The 18,311-nt window shown below is 30.4% G+C and overlaps 5 protein-coding genes across 13 annotated transcripts in view; 3 read left to right on the top strand and 2 right to left on the bottom strand.

Moving 5' to 3' along the window:
- Positions 1–351: 351 nt before the first annotated feature.
- knk (cytochrome and DOMON domain-containing protein knickkopf) lies at positions 352–6,480 on the bottom strand. Of its 2 annotated transcripts, XM_086902416.1 has the most exons (4): positions 5,720–5,938; positions 1,715–5,645; positions 1,483–1,654; positions 352–1,397 (listed from the first exon to the last, which is right to left on the bottom strand). In XM_086902416.1, exons 1-4 carry the CDS (start codon positions 5,800–5,802, stop codon positions 1,177–1,179), a joined length of 4,407 nt encoding a protein of 1,468 aa, XP_086758542.1. In that variant the 5' UTR covers positions 5,803–5,938; the 3' UTR covers positions 352–1,176. The 2 variants fall into 2 exon arrangements, with proteins under 2 accessions (XP_086758542.1, XP_012345394.3); XM_012489940.3 differs by having other exon boundaries at positions 1,715–6,480.
- On the top strand, positions 6,252–11,701 carry TAF1B (TATA box-binding protein-associated factor RNA polymerase I subunit B). 2 transcript variants are annotated; one of them, XM_086902418.1, is made up of 10 exons: positions 6,252–6,778; positions 6,836–6,926; positions 7,048–7,252; positions 7,310–7,451; positions 7,534–7,670; positions 7,747–7,956; positions 8,019–8,248; positions 8,386–8,578; positions 10,004–10,444; positions 10,566–11,701. In XM_086902418.1, exons 1-10 carry the CDS (start codon positions 6,692–6,694, stop codon positions 11,683–11,685), a joined length of 2,856 nt encoding a protein of 951 aa, XP_086758544.1. In that variant the 5' UTR covers positions 6,252–6,691; the 3' UTR covers positions 11,686–11,701. The 2 variants fall into 2 exon arrangements, with proteins under 2 accessions (XP_086758544.1, XP_086758543.1); XM_086902417.1 differs by having other exon boundaries at positions 7,747–7,962.
- LOC100871351 (isoaspartyl peptidase/L-asparaginase) lies at positions 8,693–9,957 on the top strand. Its single transcript, XM_086902419.1, has 3 exons — positions 8,693–8,972; positions 9,061–9,357; positions 9,446–9,957. Exons 1-3 carry the CDS (start codon positions 8,693–8,695, stop codon positions 9,955–9,957), a joined length of 1,089 nt encoding a protein of 362 aa, XP_086758545.1.
- Positions 11,702–12,100: 399 nt separating the features above from the next.
- Positions 12,101–13,139, bottom strand: LOC105736111 (uncharacterized). Its single transcript, XM_012489459.3, has 3 exons — positions 12,923–13,139; positions 12,396–12,827; positions 12,101–12,286 (listed from the first exon to the last, which is right to left on the bottom strand). The coding sequence occupies exons 1-3, from the start codon at positions 13,001–13,003 to the stop codon at positions 12,221–12,223; spliced, it is 579 nt and encodes a 192-aa protein (XP_012344913.3). The 5' UTR covers positions 13,004–13,139; the 3' UTR covers positions 12,101–12,220.
- Positions 13,140–15,079: 1,940 nt separating this feature from the next.
- tws (protein phosphatase 2 regulatory subunit tws) overlaps positions 15,080–18,311 on the top strand; it is a 30,565-nt gene continuing 27,333 nt past the window's right edge. For 5 of the 7 annotated variants that reach the window (XM_086902401.1, XM_086902402.1, XM_086902399.1 and 2 more), the window contains exon 1: positions 15,080–15,552. The gene's annotated coding sequence lies outside the window, so the exon portion shown is untranslated. Of the gene's footprint in view, positions 15,557–18,311 lie in introns of all 7 variants that reach the window. The other 2 variants (XM_086902396.1, XM_086902397.1) reach the window with 2 other exon arrangements.

Below are 18,311 nucleotides of genomic sequence, written 5' to 3'. Positions count from 1 at the left end.
AACATGTTATATAATTTATTTTCAATTAATTAGATAAATTATATGAATATAAACTGACATGAATGGAAGAAAATAAATCAATTTTCTAGCTACATTTCATACTTTTAGAATTTAGTAATCAAGGATATTAAATGAATGATAAAAAATAGAATGTTAAAAGAGAAATCGTGTTGCATGTATGAATAAAAGAAGACAATTATTAAGAACAGTAAATGATAAAAAAAAATGGAACGTTAAAAGAGAAATCAGTCGAGTTGCATGTGTTTGAATAAAAAGTGTACAATCTTTTTTGAAGTCGAGTATGCATATCGCATATATGCATAAAATATAAGAATAAAATAACGAAGAAACTATTGTTTCAAGGATTCACTTTATCTTTATTAACCAAATGAGTATAATCGTCGTACAAAATGGTAAAATATTAAAGGTAAAAATCCAAGAGATTATATTATCTAAGTCTTATGCATAGCAAAGAATTGTGTACTGTAATTCAGGTACTAATAACTACTTTCATCATCTTAAAGCATTTCAATTTCCCACGAACAAGCGATGTATTTCCAAACGAACGCTTTTTTTTTCGACGCAGCAGTTTTTTGTTTTCGAAACATTTTACTATTAAAATATAAAATCTCAATGTTACGAAGTTCCCTATTGTTTCACGTGATAATGAAAATTATTATTGCATCATCATGTTTAGATTTAACATATGTGCAGCGGTTGTTTACTTTTAGTATGAAAATATCTTGGCAAGACAAAGATCCTTAAATTCAATGTTAAATATCATAAATTCTAGGCACAAATATGTAGAACAACGCATTACATATCTTAATCATGATGCGTGTCAAAGATTCTTGAATCTAAATTACTTGGATCTAATTACGTTATCATTCTGTGTTGTGTTTACACGCAAACTTTCTTATACATTCATGCACATCTTAAAATCATTAATTTTAAAAACACGTCTTCTAATTAAAAAGTAACACAATGTTAGTACGTATTATGCAGTATTGAAAGTAGAGAAAAGTAATAATCAAGAAGAAGATTCTGAAAACAAAAATCTTTAATAATCCTTTCAGGTTGAAAGGTAAAATAATTTGTACGTTCTTCTATTGTCTGTACAATTGTCAGACCGCTAATTGACATTTAAACTATGCACACGCAAATATTTCATTAACATTACAAGTTGGATATAACGCTAACACTTTGAGACAGATCTACTTGGCCCCTCAATACCTTCTGCTGCAATTTCTTACAAAAAATTTTGGCCATAAGTTTGTTACGTCGCGCCTCTTCTTGCTTTTCTCGTTGCAGCCGTTTATACCGCACTTCGTTCAAACGAAGATATCGTTTTCGCAATCTTTCCCTCATCTGTTCATTGCTCATTTTCTTTTGTGGAACTGTATACAAAACATTGATATTAGATACGCGATACAAATATTGAGAAAATAAACAATTTCATTAAAAGTAAAATAAAATCTTTACCTGGTTTACAACAAGATTTCGTCGATTTTATAACATTCGACGTGCTAGCCATAGCCAACAATTGTATTCGTTTTTCCTTCCGTAATTGACGCAAATGAGATATTTCCGACATATATTGTCGACGCGTTTCCGCATTATTTACAAAATCTGCTTTATTCTTAGACAAATAATCCTAAAATCAAAATATATCAATTAATATAAATAAGTTAACATATTTATTTCAAGTACTTACTTGTAAAGTATTTTTTTGCGGAGAATTTTTCTTTGAACTAACTTTTTTAATCATGTTGCAAACACAGCCATCTATTTTATTTTCGTAAGTACTACGATTTGATAATGGCACTTTTGGCAACGCACCCAAATTATCATTCTTCTGGCCATTCTCTTTAACGAACGACAATTCATACGCGATCGGTTTCGGATACATTTGATTACAATTACATTTCTTGACATAAGCTGCACCGCAGCGACAACAGTACTTACAATTTCTATCGGAATCACTCGTTTGATTCGCTTCGTCTACGTAATTTGGTTTGCCACTGGTGCACGCTTTGCCATGAGATATTTCTTCGCTACTTTTCCCCCTATTATTACAAAAACAATCTTTCTCGCATTTGCATTTTACATTGCTTTGTACTTTGTACTGAGCCGTTTCGTTTGTTTGTCCATTATTCACCCAATAAGGCCACAATTGAACCGAACAATCTTCCGCTTCCCCGTGGAAGTGAGCTCCGTTGTTGTATTGAACTCTTCCGTTTGAATGGCAACTACAGAACACTTTTGCGTTTTGAACTTCCGGCTCGCGATTATTCTCGCAGAAACAATCGTTGGAACAATCGCACAATTTGATACGACCATTTTGATTCAAGCTCGATGAGTATCCATTATTAATCTGATAATCTTTTGAACTATATTTCATTGGTGCCCGACTTTTCTTCGATTGTTCGTTATCATATTCTGTACACACAGTCGTACAGTTACATTCTTTCGAGTTTCCATCCTCTTTGTCGCGCGCATGGAACATCTTCATCTGGTATTCCTCGCATTTAGAGACGTTGTTGCATTCCACTGTAATTACCGACGAGCTACATTGACATGCTTTGGATATTTTTTTACTCTCACATTTACAATCGCAAGTTTTCAATTTTAAAGTGTTTATTTGATTCTTGGTTTCCTTTTGCTTCAATGAACTGGCCTGAACGCAGTGACGAGGTATTTCCACGGAGCTGATACTGTTACCGTTCGTCTGATCCGATAACGTCTGCGAGCTAACTGGACTGTCGTCCTGAAAGTTCTCGATATTTGTGTGCACCTTCTGAACGCTCAATCGTTCCTTTTGTTCCTGTGAGCATTGCGTGCAAGTAACTAGATTCTGGATGGCGTGATGCTTCACGCATTGGCTTACTTGTTGCTCGGTGCATTTGTGATTATTTTGAAACTGCATCGAACTGTGCGCGGGACACTTGACATAATGCACAATTTCCGACTGTATCAAAGCAGGAATTGTAGACGTTTCTTGAGGTATGGTTTGTACACCGATACTGACTAATTTAATCGTGAAATTGTGCAAGTTTGAGACGGACACGATTTCACCACCAGTCTTTGACAAGGCCCCGGTAATATTCGTCGCCGTTTGCGCACAACTGTTTCGCTTTTTAATATGTTGAATAATGCTGGTAGATGTGCTGGAATGGTGGCACGCAGCTAAATTACAATGAGAAGACCATGGATCTTCTAACGAATTAACTTGTGTATCCGAACAATTGCAATAATCGTTGTTTTTGGACAACTCGTGCGACGACGTTCCCATCGGTTTTCTTTTAAAATTTCCCGATCTCGATTTTTTCGGGGACTCTCTCGTTCGCAATCTCTCCGGTCTTCGCGATTCTTCCAGTAATTTTTTTAGATTGCACAAGTGGCTAATCTCGTTCGTGATCCAGATCAATTGATTCCTTTTCTCCATTTCGGCGTAACTAACTAGCTTCGAATCCGCGGAATCGGAACTGCCATGCTTCTTCATCTCGAATTGCCTCTCGGAAAACGTAGTGAGTAGCCTCCAGTCATCCTGTTCCCCTGTGTTGCTCGAACGAATAACGTTTCTCCTGTTGTTAACAACCGCGTCCAACAACATTCGATTATGATCAATTGTATTATTCGTCATAGCTGTTGTCGTTGTCGTCGTTCTGGTTGTCGTCATCTTCGAATCTCTCTGCATTTTACAATCTTTCATGCAAAATATGTCCTGCATTTTGTTCCCTTTACGACTTCTTTGCGGGAAAAAGCATTCGGAACTTTCGCTTTTGTCGGTCATAGTATTGCTGCTGCTCCGATGGCAATCATCCGATCTGAGACCCATCCTTGCTTTTCGCCCATCTGTTTCCGTTCTGTCCGTATTTTTATCTATTTTATCACTACTACTTTCCGATATGACATTCTTTGCCATACCTTTTCCGCTCCTCGTGGAGGATTTCCCCTGTGCCAACTCCTTCTGCAAATTCCAGTCGGTCGAAGAATCGCTGGTATTACGATTTTTCGTTATTGCCTGAAGTATCTCCCTACCGTAAACTTTGCTCCTGGCATCGTCTGGATTCCACGGAACGTTATCTTCTAAATTATGCTCAATTTTATCATCCGTGTATTTGGCGGTGATTAATCTCTTAACTACGTGATGTATCAGTCTTTTCTTAATTTCCTTGTCGCATTTATTCGCATCGACCAGACTCTTCAAAATATTCACGCTTCGTTCCAGATCCTTTACCAGGCTATCCGAGTCACCCCATAATTTCTCGTTAATGCTGGAGCTTGTATTGGGCAGAGTAGAATGAGATCTTCCCGTCTCTGAAGATGAAATATGGCTACCGCTTCCGTTAGGGACGTTCTCGTATACATGACCAGGAAAATATTCAAAGCTGTTCGCCCTACCTGTTATATTTTCCGTATCAGGCTGCGGTGTTTGCCTGCCCGATTCGTTCTGCGATTGTTCCGAATAATTTTGCTGCAATTTTATTTCCTTCCTTTCTCCGCTCGCTTCAGCATTTTGTGCTTCATTGGTTTTCTGTTTCCTTGAATTTTGAACTTTGTACGTATCCTTTGGATTCTTCAACATTAATGTCGAACCCTTTCGCAAACTAGTTCCTCTCTTTGGTAACGGTGGCTTCTCTTCCTCGAGAGCCGAAACTTGGACGCCAACGGATTCTTGAGTGTAAGCGTATAAAGTCGTCTGTATAACTTTATCACAAGTGGAAGGTTTATTTACAATAGTAGCAATCGAGGATGAAGAATTAAAAATTAATGGCAACGCAGATTTGCCCTTATCTCTACCGTACAAATTCAACTCGCTTTGACTTCTTTTCAATGGTAATTTAGAGGGTGGTATAAATAACGTGTTCATCGATGTGCTCTTTTTCAAAGGTGAGGTTGGGGGACATATATTTTCTTTGTTCGTATTCTGTCTGCTCGATATTTTCCTTACCTCAGTCGCGAATTTTGCAAAAGGTATCTTGGATGCAAAAGTCGATTTTGGAGTGTCATGGTTGTACTCTCTTTTCGAATACTGCATTAAAATATTTTGGTGTTTGAGATCCTTAGAGAAAAATCTTTCGTTAGATTTTATTCCATTTCCCGATATTATACCCGGCAAATGATTCTTCACAATCGGTGTAATTTCAATTTCGCTTTCCGATCCTGAAGCATTTCCCAACAATGGAGTAGAATTAGCATCAGGAATCATAGAATTGGTCGAATTTTTTTGAACTCCTACAAGTTTTCCAGAGATTCCTGATTCTGTGGTACCTTCAGGATCCAATCTTAAAGCAGCGGAACAACCTTTAGCTAAAGCCATTCGTTCTATCGTACTTAATTTTTTGTCATTTTGTTTATTGTTGGGAATTGTATTAAAATAACCAACATCCGCTCCACTATCCCATTCGAGAGGCTTATGAGAAGCAATACTAGAAGTTGGAGAAGATATTTTCCTTTCTATAGCTTCTGTTAATATCTCTTGATTTTCATTTTTTTCTTCTAAGATTGTTTCCGGTGTATTACGTTTTAAATCAGGTGATGGAGATTTAAGATTCGACAATGGAGTTTGGACATATCTGGACGATGATTCTGTATTTGAAGATTGACCAATAAGAGGTGGTCTCGCCCATCTTCTTCTTTCTCTAGGCACATAAGATTTTAAATTATATTCCTCTCCTATACAATCCTGTCTATTAACCTCTAATTTTGGATTTACTTCATATATGCTATAATAACATTTAATCGCTTCTGGTGATGTACTAGTTGAAGGCAGTGAAAAATATTGATCCAAATTTGCATTTTGAGAATATTTGTGATAATATTCCATCACTTGAGAAGAAAGACTTTTGTTTGTTGTCGCTGATTTGAGTTTTGATTGTGATGTCACAACCTGCAGAGAATGCCATGGTGTTGAACTTGTAGTACAGATTGGACGTTCAAGTTTATGTATTTCTCTTAAATGTGGGAGATCTTCTGAAGTTTCATATTCTCGCAGATGATCATCACAGTTCGATGCAGAGTCATACTCCATAATCACGAACTATATATGCTTTGTCATCTTTTATTCTTTTAATACACTGTCATATTTTAATGATAATAAGCTCACGTAAAGAATGTTGTTTATAAACATTAAAAAAATTAACCATGTTTTTTAATCAAATCAACATAACTCTTTGAAGTTTATGATGCTACACAGAGGTTAAGACGCTACTATAAACGAATCAATTGTGAGATCGATCTATAGTTTTGTTGACGTAAAAAATTTTCTAGCACACAATTCAAGAACTATCGTATCAAAAAAGATTATTATAATATTGATCAAACTATATTTTATGCACTTCACGTTTCAATAATAACAAAGTTCTGCAACAAACACTTCGATTATTGTTTACATTTCCCTGAAAATTCAATCGTAAATTAGTGGTTATATTCTGTATTATACTCCCGCTAGGGGATATACTTTACTCGTATAACCAATGTATCATTCGTCTAACCTACACCAATTACGATTCATGTTAAATCCGGATACGTAAGAAATTTAGAAACCGCGTGAAGAAATTTTAAATTTCCAACGTGCTCGGTATTATAACCTATAATACATTAAGTATTATAACCTATAATACTTAATTGTAGCATAAATGCAACAATTAATAAAAGGCAGAATTTTTATTAAAAACATACGGAAAAAATGCAAAAGTGCAGAATTTGTGACAGTACAGATTTTTACAAAGAAGCTGGCTATTTTTTCTGTCAAACATGTCAAACGCAGAACGAGGTATTGCAATTTTTTTTTCTTTTCAAAATTTGTCAAGTAATTCGATTATTTTTATAGGATATTAGAGAAGAAATTCTTGAATTACACATAGATAATTCAACTAGATTACGAAAAACAAAAATAAGACAATTAAAATCAAATAAATCAGGTTTGTTTTAATATATATTAATTATTTATTATATTATATATATTATTAATTTAAATTATTCTAATATTCAAATATTATTTAACATTTTTAAATTTTATGATTTTTCATTCATAATTATTAGGTGAGGAACTTGGATGGACATCATGGGAACTATATAATTTTGTTTTAATTGGATTAACAAATGAATTAATAGAACTTGGAATTCCATCCGAAATAAAATTAACAATATTACAATTGTGGGCAACATATTTAGGCAAGATTGAGGTAGCATTTATATCAACTAAAAAAAAATGTTTGCCAAAATTGGCCAGAAGATATAAAAGAAGGTATGTTAGAAATAAAATTAAAATTAAATTTAGATATATTAATGTTTGATGTATTAGGGATGCTGAAATTATTTATGGCAAAGTACAATCCCAAAAGAAGCACAGAAAACGCAAAAGAACTGGGAGTAGTACAAATACTTCTGTAATATCAAGTGGTCAAAGTGAGGCTAGTTCTATGAGAGAATTACAAAAAAATAAAGTAATTTTTATAATATTTATTAAAGTAAAATTCATTTTTATTTTATACTTCTTCTAAACTATATTTATTTATTTATTATTAGAGGCTTTTAGCAACAGCTGAATATGATAGATATCTTCAGTCCCAAAGTAGTTCTTTAGGTGATGGTATTAGTTCATTTAGTCAAAGTGTATATAGTTTTCAATCTACTTCAGCCAATTCTTCAGATAATGATGGAAAGTAAGTCTTTAGCTCTTTTATAAAATAAAATTTAATCTATATTGAATATAATTTTTATACCTTTTAATTTATCTAGAGTACAATTTAGTTCTCATGCCAAAGAAGAAGCAAGAAAAATTAAAAAATTATCTAAAAACGTACCTAGATCTGAAAGAATTAAATATAGAGCCAAGCATATAAGTAACCAATATAAAATGGGACCTCATATAATGACACCTATGCGACTATGGGCAATTATATATTTAGCTTTGAGAATTCATGATCAACCTATACAATTAGGAGATATGTTACGGTAATAAATATATATTCTTTTATGATTTTTTTAATTAAAATATTTTTCCTTGATAGATATGGGAAAGAAGGACATTTATCTTATTATAAATTAGATCATTTGTTGCCACCGGAAATGAATTTAACAGCTAATGAAAGAAGCTTTTTAAGACAAAATGTTGAAATTACACATAAAGGAATGAGACGAATTATTGCAAGTATGGCAAAATTTCTTGGTGTATGGGATATAATTTGCCCAGATATTTTATCTTTAATTAAGAGATATTGTCAAGAATTAGGATTACCAAGTATGAATATTTTATTTGATTATATTATAATATATATAATATATGTATAATTTTAATATTTATTTTTATATTTTTTGCATTACCAGTTTGTTTTCTTAATATTAATTTAATGTTATGTATTTATATTTATATTTTAGGGGGTATCCAGTTGTATACAGAAAGATTAATAGCTTTATCACCTCCTAAAATGATATTTAATATAAAAAAATCATATATTCCAAATTATGAAGGTCGTGCAATTGCATTTATTATAGTGGTATTGAAAACTTTGCTTGGTTTAGATGGTATAACTGAATATTATATTAGTCGGATTGCAGAAAAAATCAATAGGTATGTTGAAAAAATGAATATCCATTATGTATATTGTTTTATGTTTTGAACCTCAAAATCTGAAGATGTATGGTATTATTAATATAAGAAATAAGTAGTTTATTTGAAGTAAAAATGGAATTCAGAAAAGGTACGTCTTGTAATAGAAAAATTAAAGAGAAATGTATATGTTATAAAAATACTATTCCATGTATAATCGTACATGGCGGTGCGGGAAATTTTAGTGATTCTATAGCTATAGAAAAAATGACAGCGTGTAAAAAAGCTGCCATTAATGGTTATAAAAAATTAATAAGTGGTGAATCTTCTGTAAATGCTGTAGAAGCTGCATTATGGTGGTTAGAATGTGACGAATTTTTTAATTCTGGTTATGGATCTGTGTTAAATGAAATAGGTATTTTATATATCCTGCATAATAATAAAGGCCACTTAAATAAATTTTTATCATATTATCATATTATATATAAATTTTCCTAGTATAGGAAAAGTTGAAATGGATGCAAGTATAATGGATGGCCGTAAATTCAAATGTGGATCAGTAGCAGCAGTTTCAGATATAGAACATCCTATAACACTTGCAAAATATGTTATGAATAATTTTCCAAATTCTATTTTTGTGGGTGAGGGAGCTAAAAATTTAGCTAAATATGCAAATTTAAGTTTCTTATCAGAAGGAAATATGGTATCACCTGCTGCACGTGCAGCTTTTTATTCAGAAGAAGAAGGAAAATTAGATGCTGATATTGAGAAAATTTTATTGGATATCGATATGTTAAAGAGTAAATATTTTTAAAACAATTGGAAAAATTAATTTTTATGCATTCATGCAATTATTATTTATAGATATTACTCGTTAAATATTTATAGATAATGCGGGAACTGTTGGTTGTGTAGCATATGATGGATATAGTGTAGCTGCTGGAACTACAACAGGTGGTTTAAATAAAAAATTGGTAGGAAGAGTAGGAGATTCTCCTTTATTGGGTTGCGGTACTTATGCTATTAGAAATATAGGTTGTTCCTTAACAGGACATGGAGAATCTATAACAAAACTAGGATTAGCTCGTGCAATTGTAGAAGATATTGAACATAATTTTTCACATATGGAAGCTCTTTATAAAAATTTTTCTTATATGTTAAAAAAATATGATAAAGTTGGTGGTGGAATTGTACTTGAATCAAATGGTCATTGGGCAACATACTTTACTTCTGAAAAAATGCCATATGCTGTAATTGACAATGATTTAATTACATATGGAGTAAAATTATATGAAGAACGGAAAGAATTATACAAAATCGAAAATGATTATAAATGCGAATACGAATATCCTACTTTAATTGTATTTTTAATGCGATTATTTATTTTATATTATAGATAAACTATATTAATCTTCATTTTATTAATATAAATTTTTTTTATTTCAGCATAGCTATTGAACGTGGTTTACTGAATGAAAAACTTTTTAATTTTCAAGAATGGCAAAGATATATCGAATGCAGAAAAACAATTTTATCTCGTGCACATTATCCAACTAAAATGAAATATTATCCCGACTTAGATGGAATTGACGATTTATATTTAAAATTCTTAGAATTTATAACTTCTAAATCGAATAAAAATGAAGTAAATATAAAAAGTTCGAAACATTTTTTACCAGAAGAACTTATTAATGGCATGAAAAAACATATAACTAGCTTAAATATTAATGATTTATCACCAAAGACAGTAGATATATTTCCACCATCTCTAACTCCACTTTATTCATATTTGCAATATTTATTAGATAATCCGCTCTATGATATTCCTAATATATTAAAAAATGATTTTTTTCTTACAAAAGTTGGATACATGACAAAATCTGAGTCGTAAGTAATTAATAATAATTGATTAGAAACATTCTGATCACATTCTAATCACATCTAATTAAAATAAATTAATTTTTCTTTTTCTTTTTCTTTTTCTTTTTTTTTTTTTTTTTTTTTTTAGTCTAATAGAATTAGCAATGAAATGTGACATAGAGTTAGAAATAATCGATTCAAATGTACATTTTGTCGAAAAAAATGTACCTCAATTTGAACAACCTAGAATGCCAAGTATAGAAGAACTGAAACAGCTCGTCGATGTACAAGATGACTTAAAAAACCAACATGAACTCGGAAACGAAAGTGTGAATGAATATTTACACGCTAAAATACCATGTACCATGAAATTCGATGTCGTTAAAAAACAGTATTATGACAATGGAATCAAAGATTTAGAAAACATATATGTAGCGAATAATTTTACATTTACCGAAATTCTCCCGAACGGGAAACTAGCAATTCCTACTGATAGTGATACTGAAGACGAAGAAGAAGTTTCTAATTATATTAATAATATAGATCCAAAAACTATGTCTTTAGAAAACAAAATATATGACAAATACAATTTACAATTGTCGCAAGCAGAAAAAGATTCTATTTTTAAATCGAATACAATGAAAAAAATAGGATCTAAAAAATTTAAAATTCAACTTGAACGAAACATTAAAGGTCAATTTATCAAAGGAAATACTTTATCCATAAATGACGATGAAAAAAATGAAAATGATTTTCTTTCAGATACAGAGAATATAAATTTTCACAATAGTATACAAACCAATGTTAAAAATAACAAAGAGCAATTATTTTTATCTGAATGTATTAGCATTAATGATATCAATATTGATAATATAGATTTAAAAAGTGATACTTTTAATATAAATGAATATTTGAATCTAAGTGATATTACATTTTTTAATGATATTGACGAGAAGAAAAGTATAGTGCATAAGAAATATCAATTTTTTAGACCATTTAAAGAATATTGGATGTATCACTGTATTTTTAGTCGTGTAAAATCTAAAAATTTTGCCGTATTTGAAAAAGTTTTACCACGAACTTTTCGTTGGTTGTTAAACGAATGTGCACTAATTGTGGAAATGTCTACAGAGGATTTATATGAAGAAATATGTTTAATAGAAAGTTATCATTCATATGTTTTAAAATCTTGTGCATTCAAAAGTAATAATTGTAATGTAGATACAATATCTAAAAGTCAATTAAATTTTATTTCAAATAAATGGTAACATATATAGCACAAAATGTTATATTGATTATAACGATTTATATTGAAACGATATATCGATAATTTCGATTTAAAAATTAATTATTTAAACTAAATATTTATCTTTCTTTATTCGTAAATTATATAATTTTCGAAATTTAATTGTAATTACTAAATGATTTAACATTTTTGAATAAAATTTTTTAATTATTTCTTTAATTTCAATATAAAATTTTAAATTTATCCTAAAATCGAAAAATTTTTCAATTTTTTTATATAATCATAGTTCTTCCTATTCTCCGCTAGATGGTACTTCAATGTTTATATAATGTACAATACAAATTGGATTTATTACAAGGAACAAATCGATCACATATTGATAATTGAAAATTATTAACAGGCAAGGTATAAAATAAATTTAATAAATAATAATAGAATTATTTATACTTTTAATTTAATTTAACTTTTTTTCATATTATATGTAATCTAAACATAAAAAAATAAATTAATTATATTTCATAATGATATCGTATGATATAAATTTTAATTAATTTTCTTCATTTTCTTCGTTCAGACATATCTTGCAAATTGCGAATCATAATATCCGTAAAGAATATTTCTTTCTATATTTAAAAAAGAATTTTTATTTATATTAATTATTTTCAATAAAAATCATGTAATTTTATAAGTTTTTATTATAGTAATTTTTCTATAGTATAGTTTTAACTGTACCTTGGCAATCTGAATTATAAGTTTTTGTAGTTGTATAAATTTATCCTGAATGTTTTTCGTGAATTGTTTTTTCTCAAAATTATTTTTAGATTCTACGAGTATTTTATTATTTTTCAAAAATTCATACACTTTTACGGAATAGTTTTTTAATGCAATTTTCAATCTTGAATATTTTGATAACTGAAGATTTATAAGGGATCCATTTATATTTAACATTCGTGAAATTAACATTTCCATGTTTGCAAGCATATTCTTTAGATACATTATATTACGAAAATGATAAAATTGTTCTTCGAGAAGAAAATCTTCGTCCTCCATATAATCTATCTCATTCTCTTCATCTGTTCCTTCTTCATCTATGATATCATCGATATTACTATTATCGAACATATTTTTTAATTCCTCTATATTCTCCTTTAATTGTGTTTTACACTATATTTGGAAATTATATAACAACAATTATGTTTTATTTAAAGAAAAATAATAAACTATTAATACAAATATATATTTTTTTATTTCGAACTTACACGTGAATAACGATCCATAAAGTATAAGATTTTCTTATACTGATACGAATCTATTCTTAAACTATCAGATAGCTTATTCATTCGAAATAAATAATTTTTCCCTTCTTTTATTAATTTTTCAACATTTTCAAGGAATTGTAGTTTCTTTAATACTAGCAACTATCAATATAAAACCAACCACAAACATTAATTGATCTCTAATATAAAAAAAATCAATAAAAAAAATTTTCCTATATAGATTTTTCTTACCACATTTAATTTTCTTGCCATTTCAATAATTCAGTGTAATAACTTTTATTAATATTCCTTAATTAGTATTTTTGTTACTATTAATTATATTTAATTATATTTAATTCTGCATTATGTATTGGATTAAAATATTTAATTAATTAACAAAAATTAATTTTCTTGTATATTATGAAGATATTTTAGTACAAGTACAAATACGAATGAAAATTATTTTGACCATTTATAAAATAAATAAATCATTATTATTGATGGATAAATTTTCTTAAAATATTTCATACACTATTCACAATTCAATAACCAATAGAATACACATATGTCACATATATCTCTGTCGACTGAAGAACATTAACTGAATTTTTGTTTACAATCTTGTAATGTGACACTAACTGTCGAATAAGATAATTTAACCAATAATAAAATGACTACGTACTAAAACTGTTTCGAACTGTTTTTATTATAAAAGGTATTTAATTCTTTATTTAATCGATTATTTCTATATTTCTATAGGATTTTATATTTTTATATAGCAAAACATAATAAAACTTTTGTCAATTTAATGTTAAAATTTTTTGTCTAATATTATTTTCAATTTTAATTCATTAAATCATATTTTTTTAATAGATTCCATTTATAATTTAATATATTAAAACTTACATTTCTCTGTCATAACATTTTCGATTTACTATTTATTATCGATTAATTTAACTTGTGGCTTTATTTATATTCTTTTCGTATTATTCTTTAAAGCACAGATAAATCGAAAACTATTATAGAACTGTAAATATAATTTTATTTTATAAAAATATATTAACTTTTACTATCAGAAATTATTATATATATAAATTAAGAATCAAAATCTAAAAATTACGAAATTATAAATCATTATATTAAAAAAAGAAAACTCATTTCTGATGTCATCGGTAGAAATCATTTATTTTCACTTGTTTTAAACTTTGTAATTTCATAATTGTTGCAATCTTCTATATATATATAATCAAAAACAAATCACAGAAGAAAAATCAGTTTCTACTGAGTCTTCATAAAATTTTCTTCAATTAAATTTTAATAACACACAATAATTTTTAATCATTCAATTTTTAATCATTTTTATAATATTTATACTATATATTAAATATACAATATTAATATTTAATATTGTTATAATAATAGTTATTCATTTATTTTTATATTTATTTGATTTTTAATTTTTTATAACATCCTTTTAATTTTTATAATTATAAGATATAAGAACAGAACTTTTAATTTAGATAATCAATAGTTTAGGAATCTTAGTTTAGGAAAGAAAAAAAATTAAAATCTTCCGATAATAAATAATAGTTTGGAAGATAAAAATTTGTTTATTTAAAGACATATGAAACACTAATTTTACTTTGAAACCGGCATTTTGAAACATGTAACATAAAGTTCTATAAGATGTCACATCTATCCCATCTATGATATAATTCCTGAATTTAAATCATAGAGGGCATATCAAAACTTCTGATTTTTTTGAACAATCGGTACTTCAGAATACGAGATTCTTAAATTTATTTAATTTTATAAGAATTTATTTTGTATTTTATTTATATTTCATTTGTTCTAACATATTATAATATACAAATATTATATGTATACGTATTACTTAAATATTACGAAAGAGGATTTTATTATTGTTTTTGACTTTACCAACATTAGTTCTTGAATCGAATATAGTTGTTAAATTCATCGGTTTGTATTGTAGAGGGCATACATACTTTAATTTTTTGCACAATCGGTATTTCAGAGCATGGGACGTAATGTTCCATAGGATGATAGTTCTATTCTGTACCTCATCTGTGGAATAGGATCGTGTTAATAATCGGAATCGACATTGTGGGGCGCCTCGGTCAAGCAACTGTTGCACTCATCAAGAGGCTCGCTGCTTCCCGGTGTGTTCCTCGTCCCGAGCCGATGGCTCGAGGGACGACGGAGCGTTTCAGTAGTAAACACCAGTTGGCGTAAGACAGTGTCGGATGGCTGTCATCGTCCTGCGGTCGCTACCACGATACGTGATGTATGTACAATCAGGCGGTGGTGTGCGTACGCTAACCGCGTGTGTATCAATGTTCGTTTCTTAAGAGACTTGCACGGGTATTCGTGCATACAAACGTGCATGCGTGCATGCGTGCGTGCGTACGGAAGCTTATTTGCCCTCGTGCTTTGAAGTAGTCGTGACGACGCGTTGTTATATACTTACTTGTGGCATTGCCCACTACGTTTATCGAAAGTGTACACCGTTATTACTTTTACATATTCAATTCAACGTTACACCTGTTCTCTCTGGTCCTGGTGTCGTTCACCGAGGTGTCTGGTTGCCCCAACGTCACAACTTTCTGTCTATCGTAAGTAAGCATCAAATTTTCTAATATCCAATCGGAGCAATTTAAAAAGAGACATATTTTGGAATGTTTATTTTTTTGCATAATATTGTCGTATGCGTAATATATGATGTTATCCTAAAATAAACTTCTAATCAATCTCATTATTACGTATTAAATACTCGATCTTCGGAACCGGAGATTAGAGCGTTGCATTATACCGAAAGGAAATTCTCTATAATTAAAGGTTCTCTCGTATAGATAATTGCTATATGTAATTGAATTTTAATATATTATCGTTCGACAATATTATCTATGAATCGATTTCAATTTCTCGGATCGTCGATCATTGGAAATGCGTTGCTAATTGTATTCACCGTTCACGGTGCCTCATTATTAGGTACTGTTGCATAAATATTGTCCTTTTTTTCCGGTGACGAAATCGATGAACCGTGCCAATGTATACTTCTTTCGATTTCAGTCGCACTTCTATAAATTTCGACATCATTCTATTTTCTCGTTCGATCAGATCTTCTTCTTTAAAGTGTATCGACAAAGAATTTATTTTGCTATACAAATTTTAATATAATTTCTTAATATCTCTCCGAAATAAGGCTAACACACAAAAATTCGTGAACGTTAAAGATGCGCTTGCGCATCTTATACTTTAGTTATCTGTCGCGCGGATAGACTAATCTTTGGCTCCAAACGTATCATTTTTAATTTCAATCATTGCGACTTTAAACTATTTCATTATTAAAATACGATAAACATGCAAATCGTTATCTTCTCAGACAGCAACGATTTTAATGAGATAAGAAAGCATTCACGCTTGGAACATGAATGCATTTTGTCATGAACGACAATAAATTGTGCAAAAGGATTACACCGTTCTTCTTTATATTCGAACAGAAAAATATTTTTTTGTAATAACTTTAAATTTACCTCAAAATATGTATTTCTTCTCCATATCTTGTTCTTAAACAGAATATTTTTCACCTATTAAATTTGTCAAGATTACGAAAGATATAACGATACAATACGTCAATTTCTTAGAATATCATGCATTTCTTCCGCTGACTATTACAAAAAAAAAAAAAAAAAAAAGAAATTTAGCATAAGAACGATGTAATAATGAATTAAAACAGATGATCGATTTCAATATGTTATATTCTATTCAGATACGTGCATACGAAGGCAAAATGAAACGATTTTTAATTGACTAAACAAAATTTAAAACGTTTTCACGAAATATATCGCTATTTAATATCGAACGAGTTAATCTAAAAACTTATGATCAATCTTGCCACGTTTTTGTATTAATTCGTGACTCGTATATACGAATTTTAATTTATCTAAATTATTCTTAAAAAAATCATTTTCCTTTCGGTCCATTGTTCGCCTCTTTTTCTATTTTTTTTTTCTGGGCGTGACGACCGGGTCGATTAGCATGCCTACGCGCGTGGATAATTTGTATCGATTTTACCTGGCAGAAAAAATGATTTCTCGCGTAACAAAGCATCGAATGGTTCAATGAACCGTTCCTTTCTCCGAGTATTCGCCGAGCGATCCTCGGCTTCGCGTATCATCGATTACACATTATTAAGCTGATTTGCATTGTGGAGTGTAGCTCCCAAGGCATCGAGGTTGCACTTGCATTGGTGCGTGCACGCATTTTATATTTAGTCCCCTCTCCATACTACTTTGAAAGTTTCTGTAACGTTTGGGAAACAAACAATCCGGCAGTGGGTTGCTATAAATTGCAAGCCTTCTCGACAATATCTCTCGGTTCAACACCTTTTGCATCCTGTTGCATGCATCCTCTTGCAACAAGGGTGCATATTAATCAGAAACGGTTAACGGTCTAGTTTAGTTAACGCCGATCAGCAGTTCAATTGTCGAAAGCATCATGTTCCAGAAAAAAATATTGCCCTCCTTAAAATTACCTCCATCTAGCATTTCTAAAATTATCCGAGTAATCTAAAATTTTTATCATTTTTCTTATCCTCTTTCTTACAATTAATTAATTACTTAATGCATATTTATGATCACATTCATGATCCGAACGATGGAAATGAGAATTATTGCCCTTTCCTTCTAATCTAATCACACTCCCATTTTATAATTGTGTTATTATTTTACTTTCTCCTCCTCCTCAATATCGACTTTTATTGCAATTGTCTGTCTATTTGTCTGTTTTGCATGCGAAGAATCGACTTAATAACGTGTAATCGATCAGCTTTTTAACATTATCGCGAAGGACAAAAGTTCAAGAAAAGAATATCGTAGATGGGAACAAGAAACGTAACGAACGATGTCAGAGCAGATGTCGCAATTACATGATCTTGAATCGAAGTTGTATAATAATTGTAACGAAACGTTCGTCCCGTTTATTATTTATTTCGTCTCAACTCCAGCTGCGGCAATAATTGCCGATCGACGTTTCGAATCAAGCATCGGGAAAGCTGGGACGACACCACCGCGATCGTTATCGCGAAATGAAATTGCCACTTCGCACGAACTATACTCCTGTACCACGCTTTGCTCTCCGTTTCCTCGAGCCCTCCTAAAAAAGTCGCACGCGTTCGAAAGCGACAAGATATACCGGTCTGACGTCTGGTTAAACCTTCTCGTTTAGCCATCCCCGGCTGCTTTCCTCGCCGTCCGTGTTTGACCTACTACTCTCCTCGGAGATTCCCCGGTTCTTTGCTCCACTCGATCGATCGAACTTGTCTTCTCTTTGTGAGCGGGGCTAATGGAAACAGACGCCTCGGAAAATATTT

This window comes from Apis florea, unplaced genomic scaffold (genome assembly GCF_048593485.1).
Source record: "Apis florea isolate Af1SG1 unplaced genomic scaffold, ASM4859348v1 contig_2272_pilon, whole genome shotgun sequence".
In the NCBI taxonomy this organism is placed as follows: Eukaryota; Metazoa; Arthropoda; class Insecta; order Hymenoptera; family Apidae; genus Apis; species Apis florea.
Note: the sequence above shows the minus strand (reverse complement) of the source record. Positions and strands in the feature narration are given on the sequence as shown.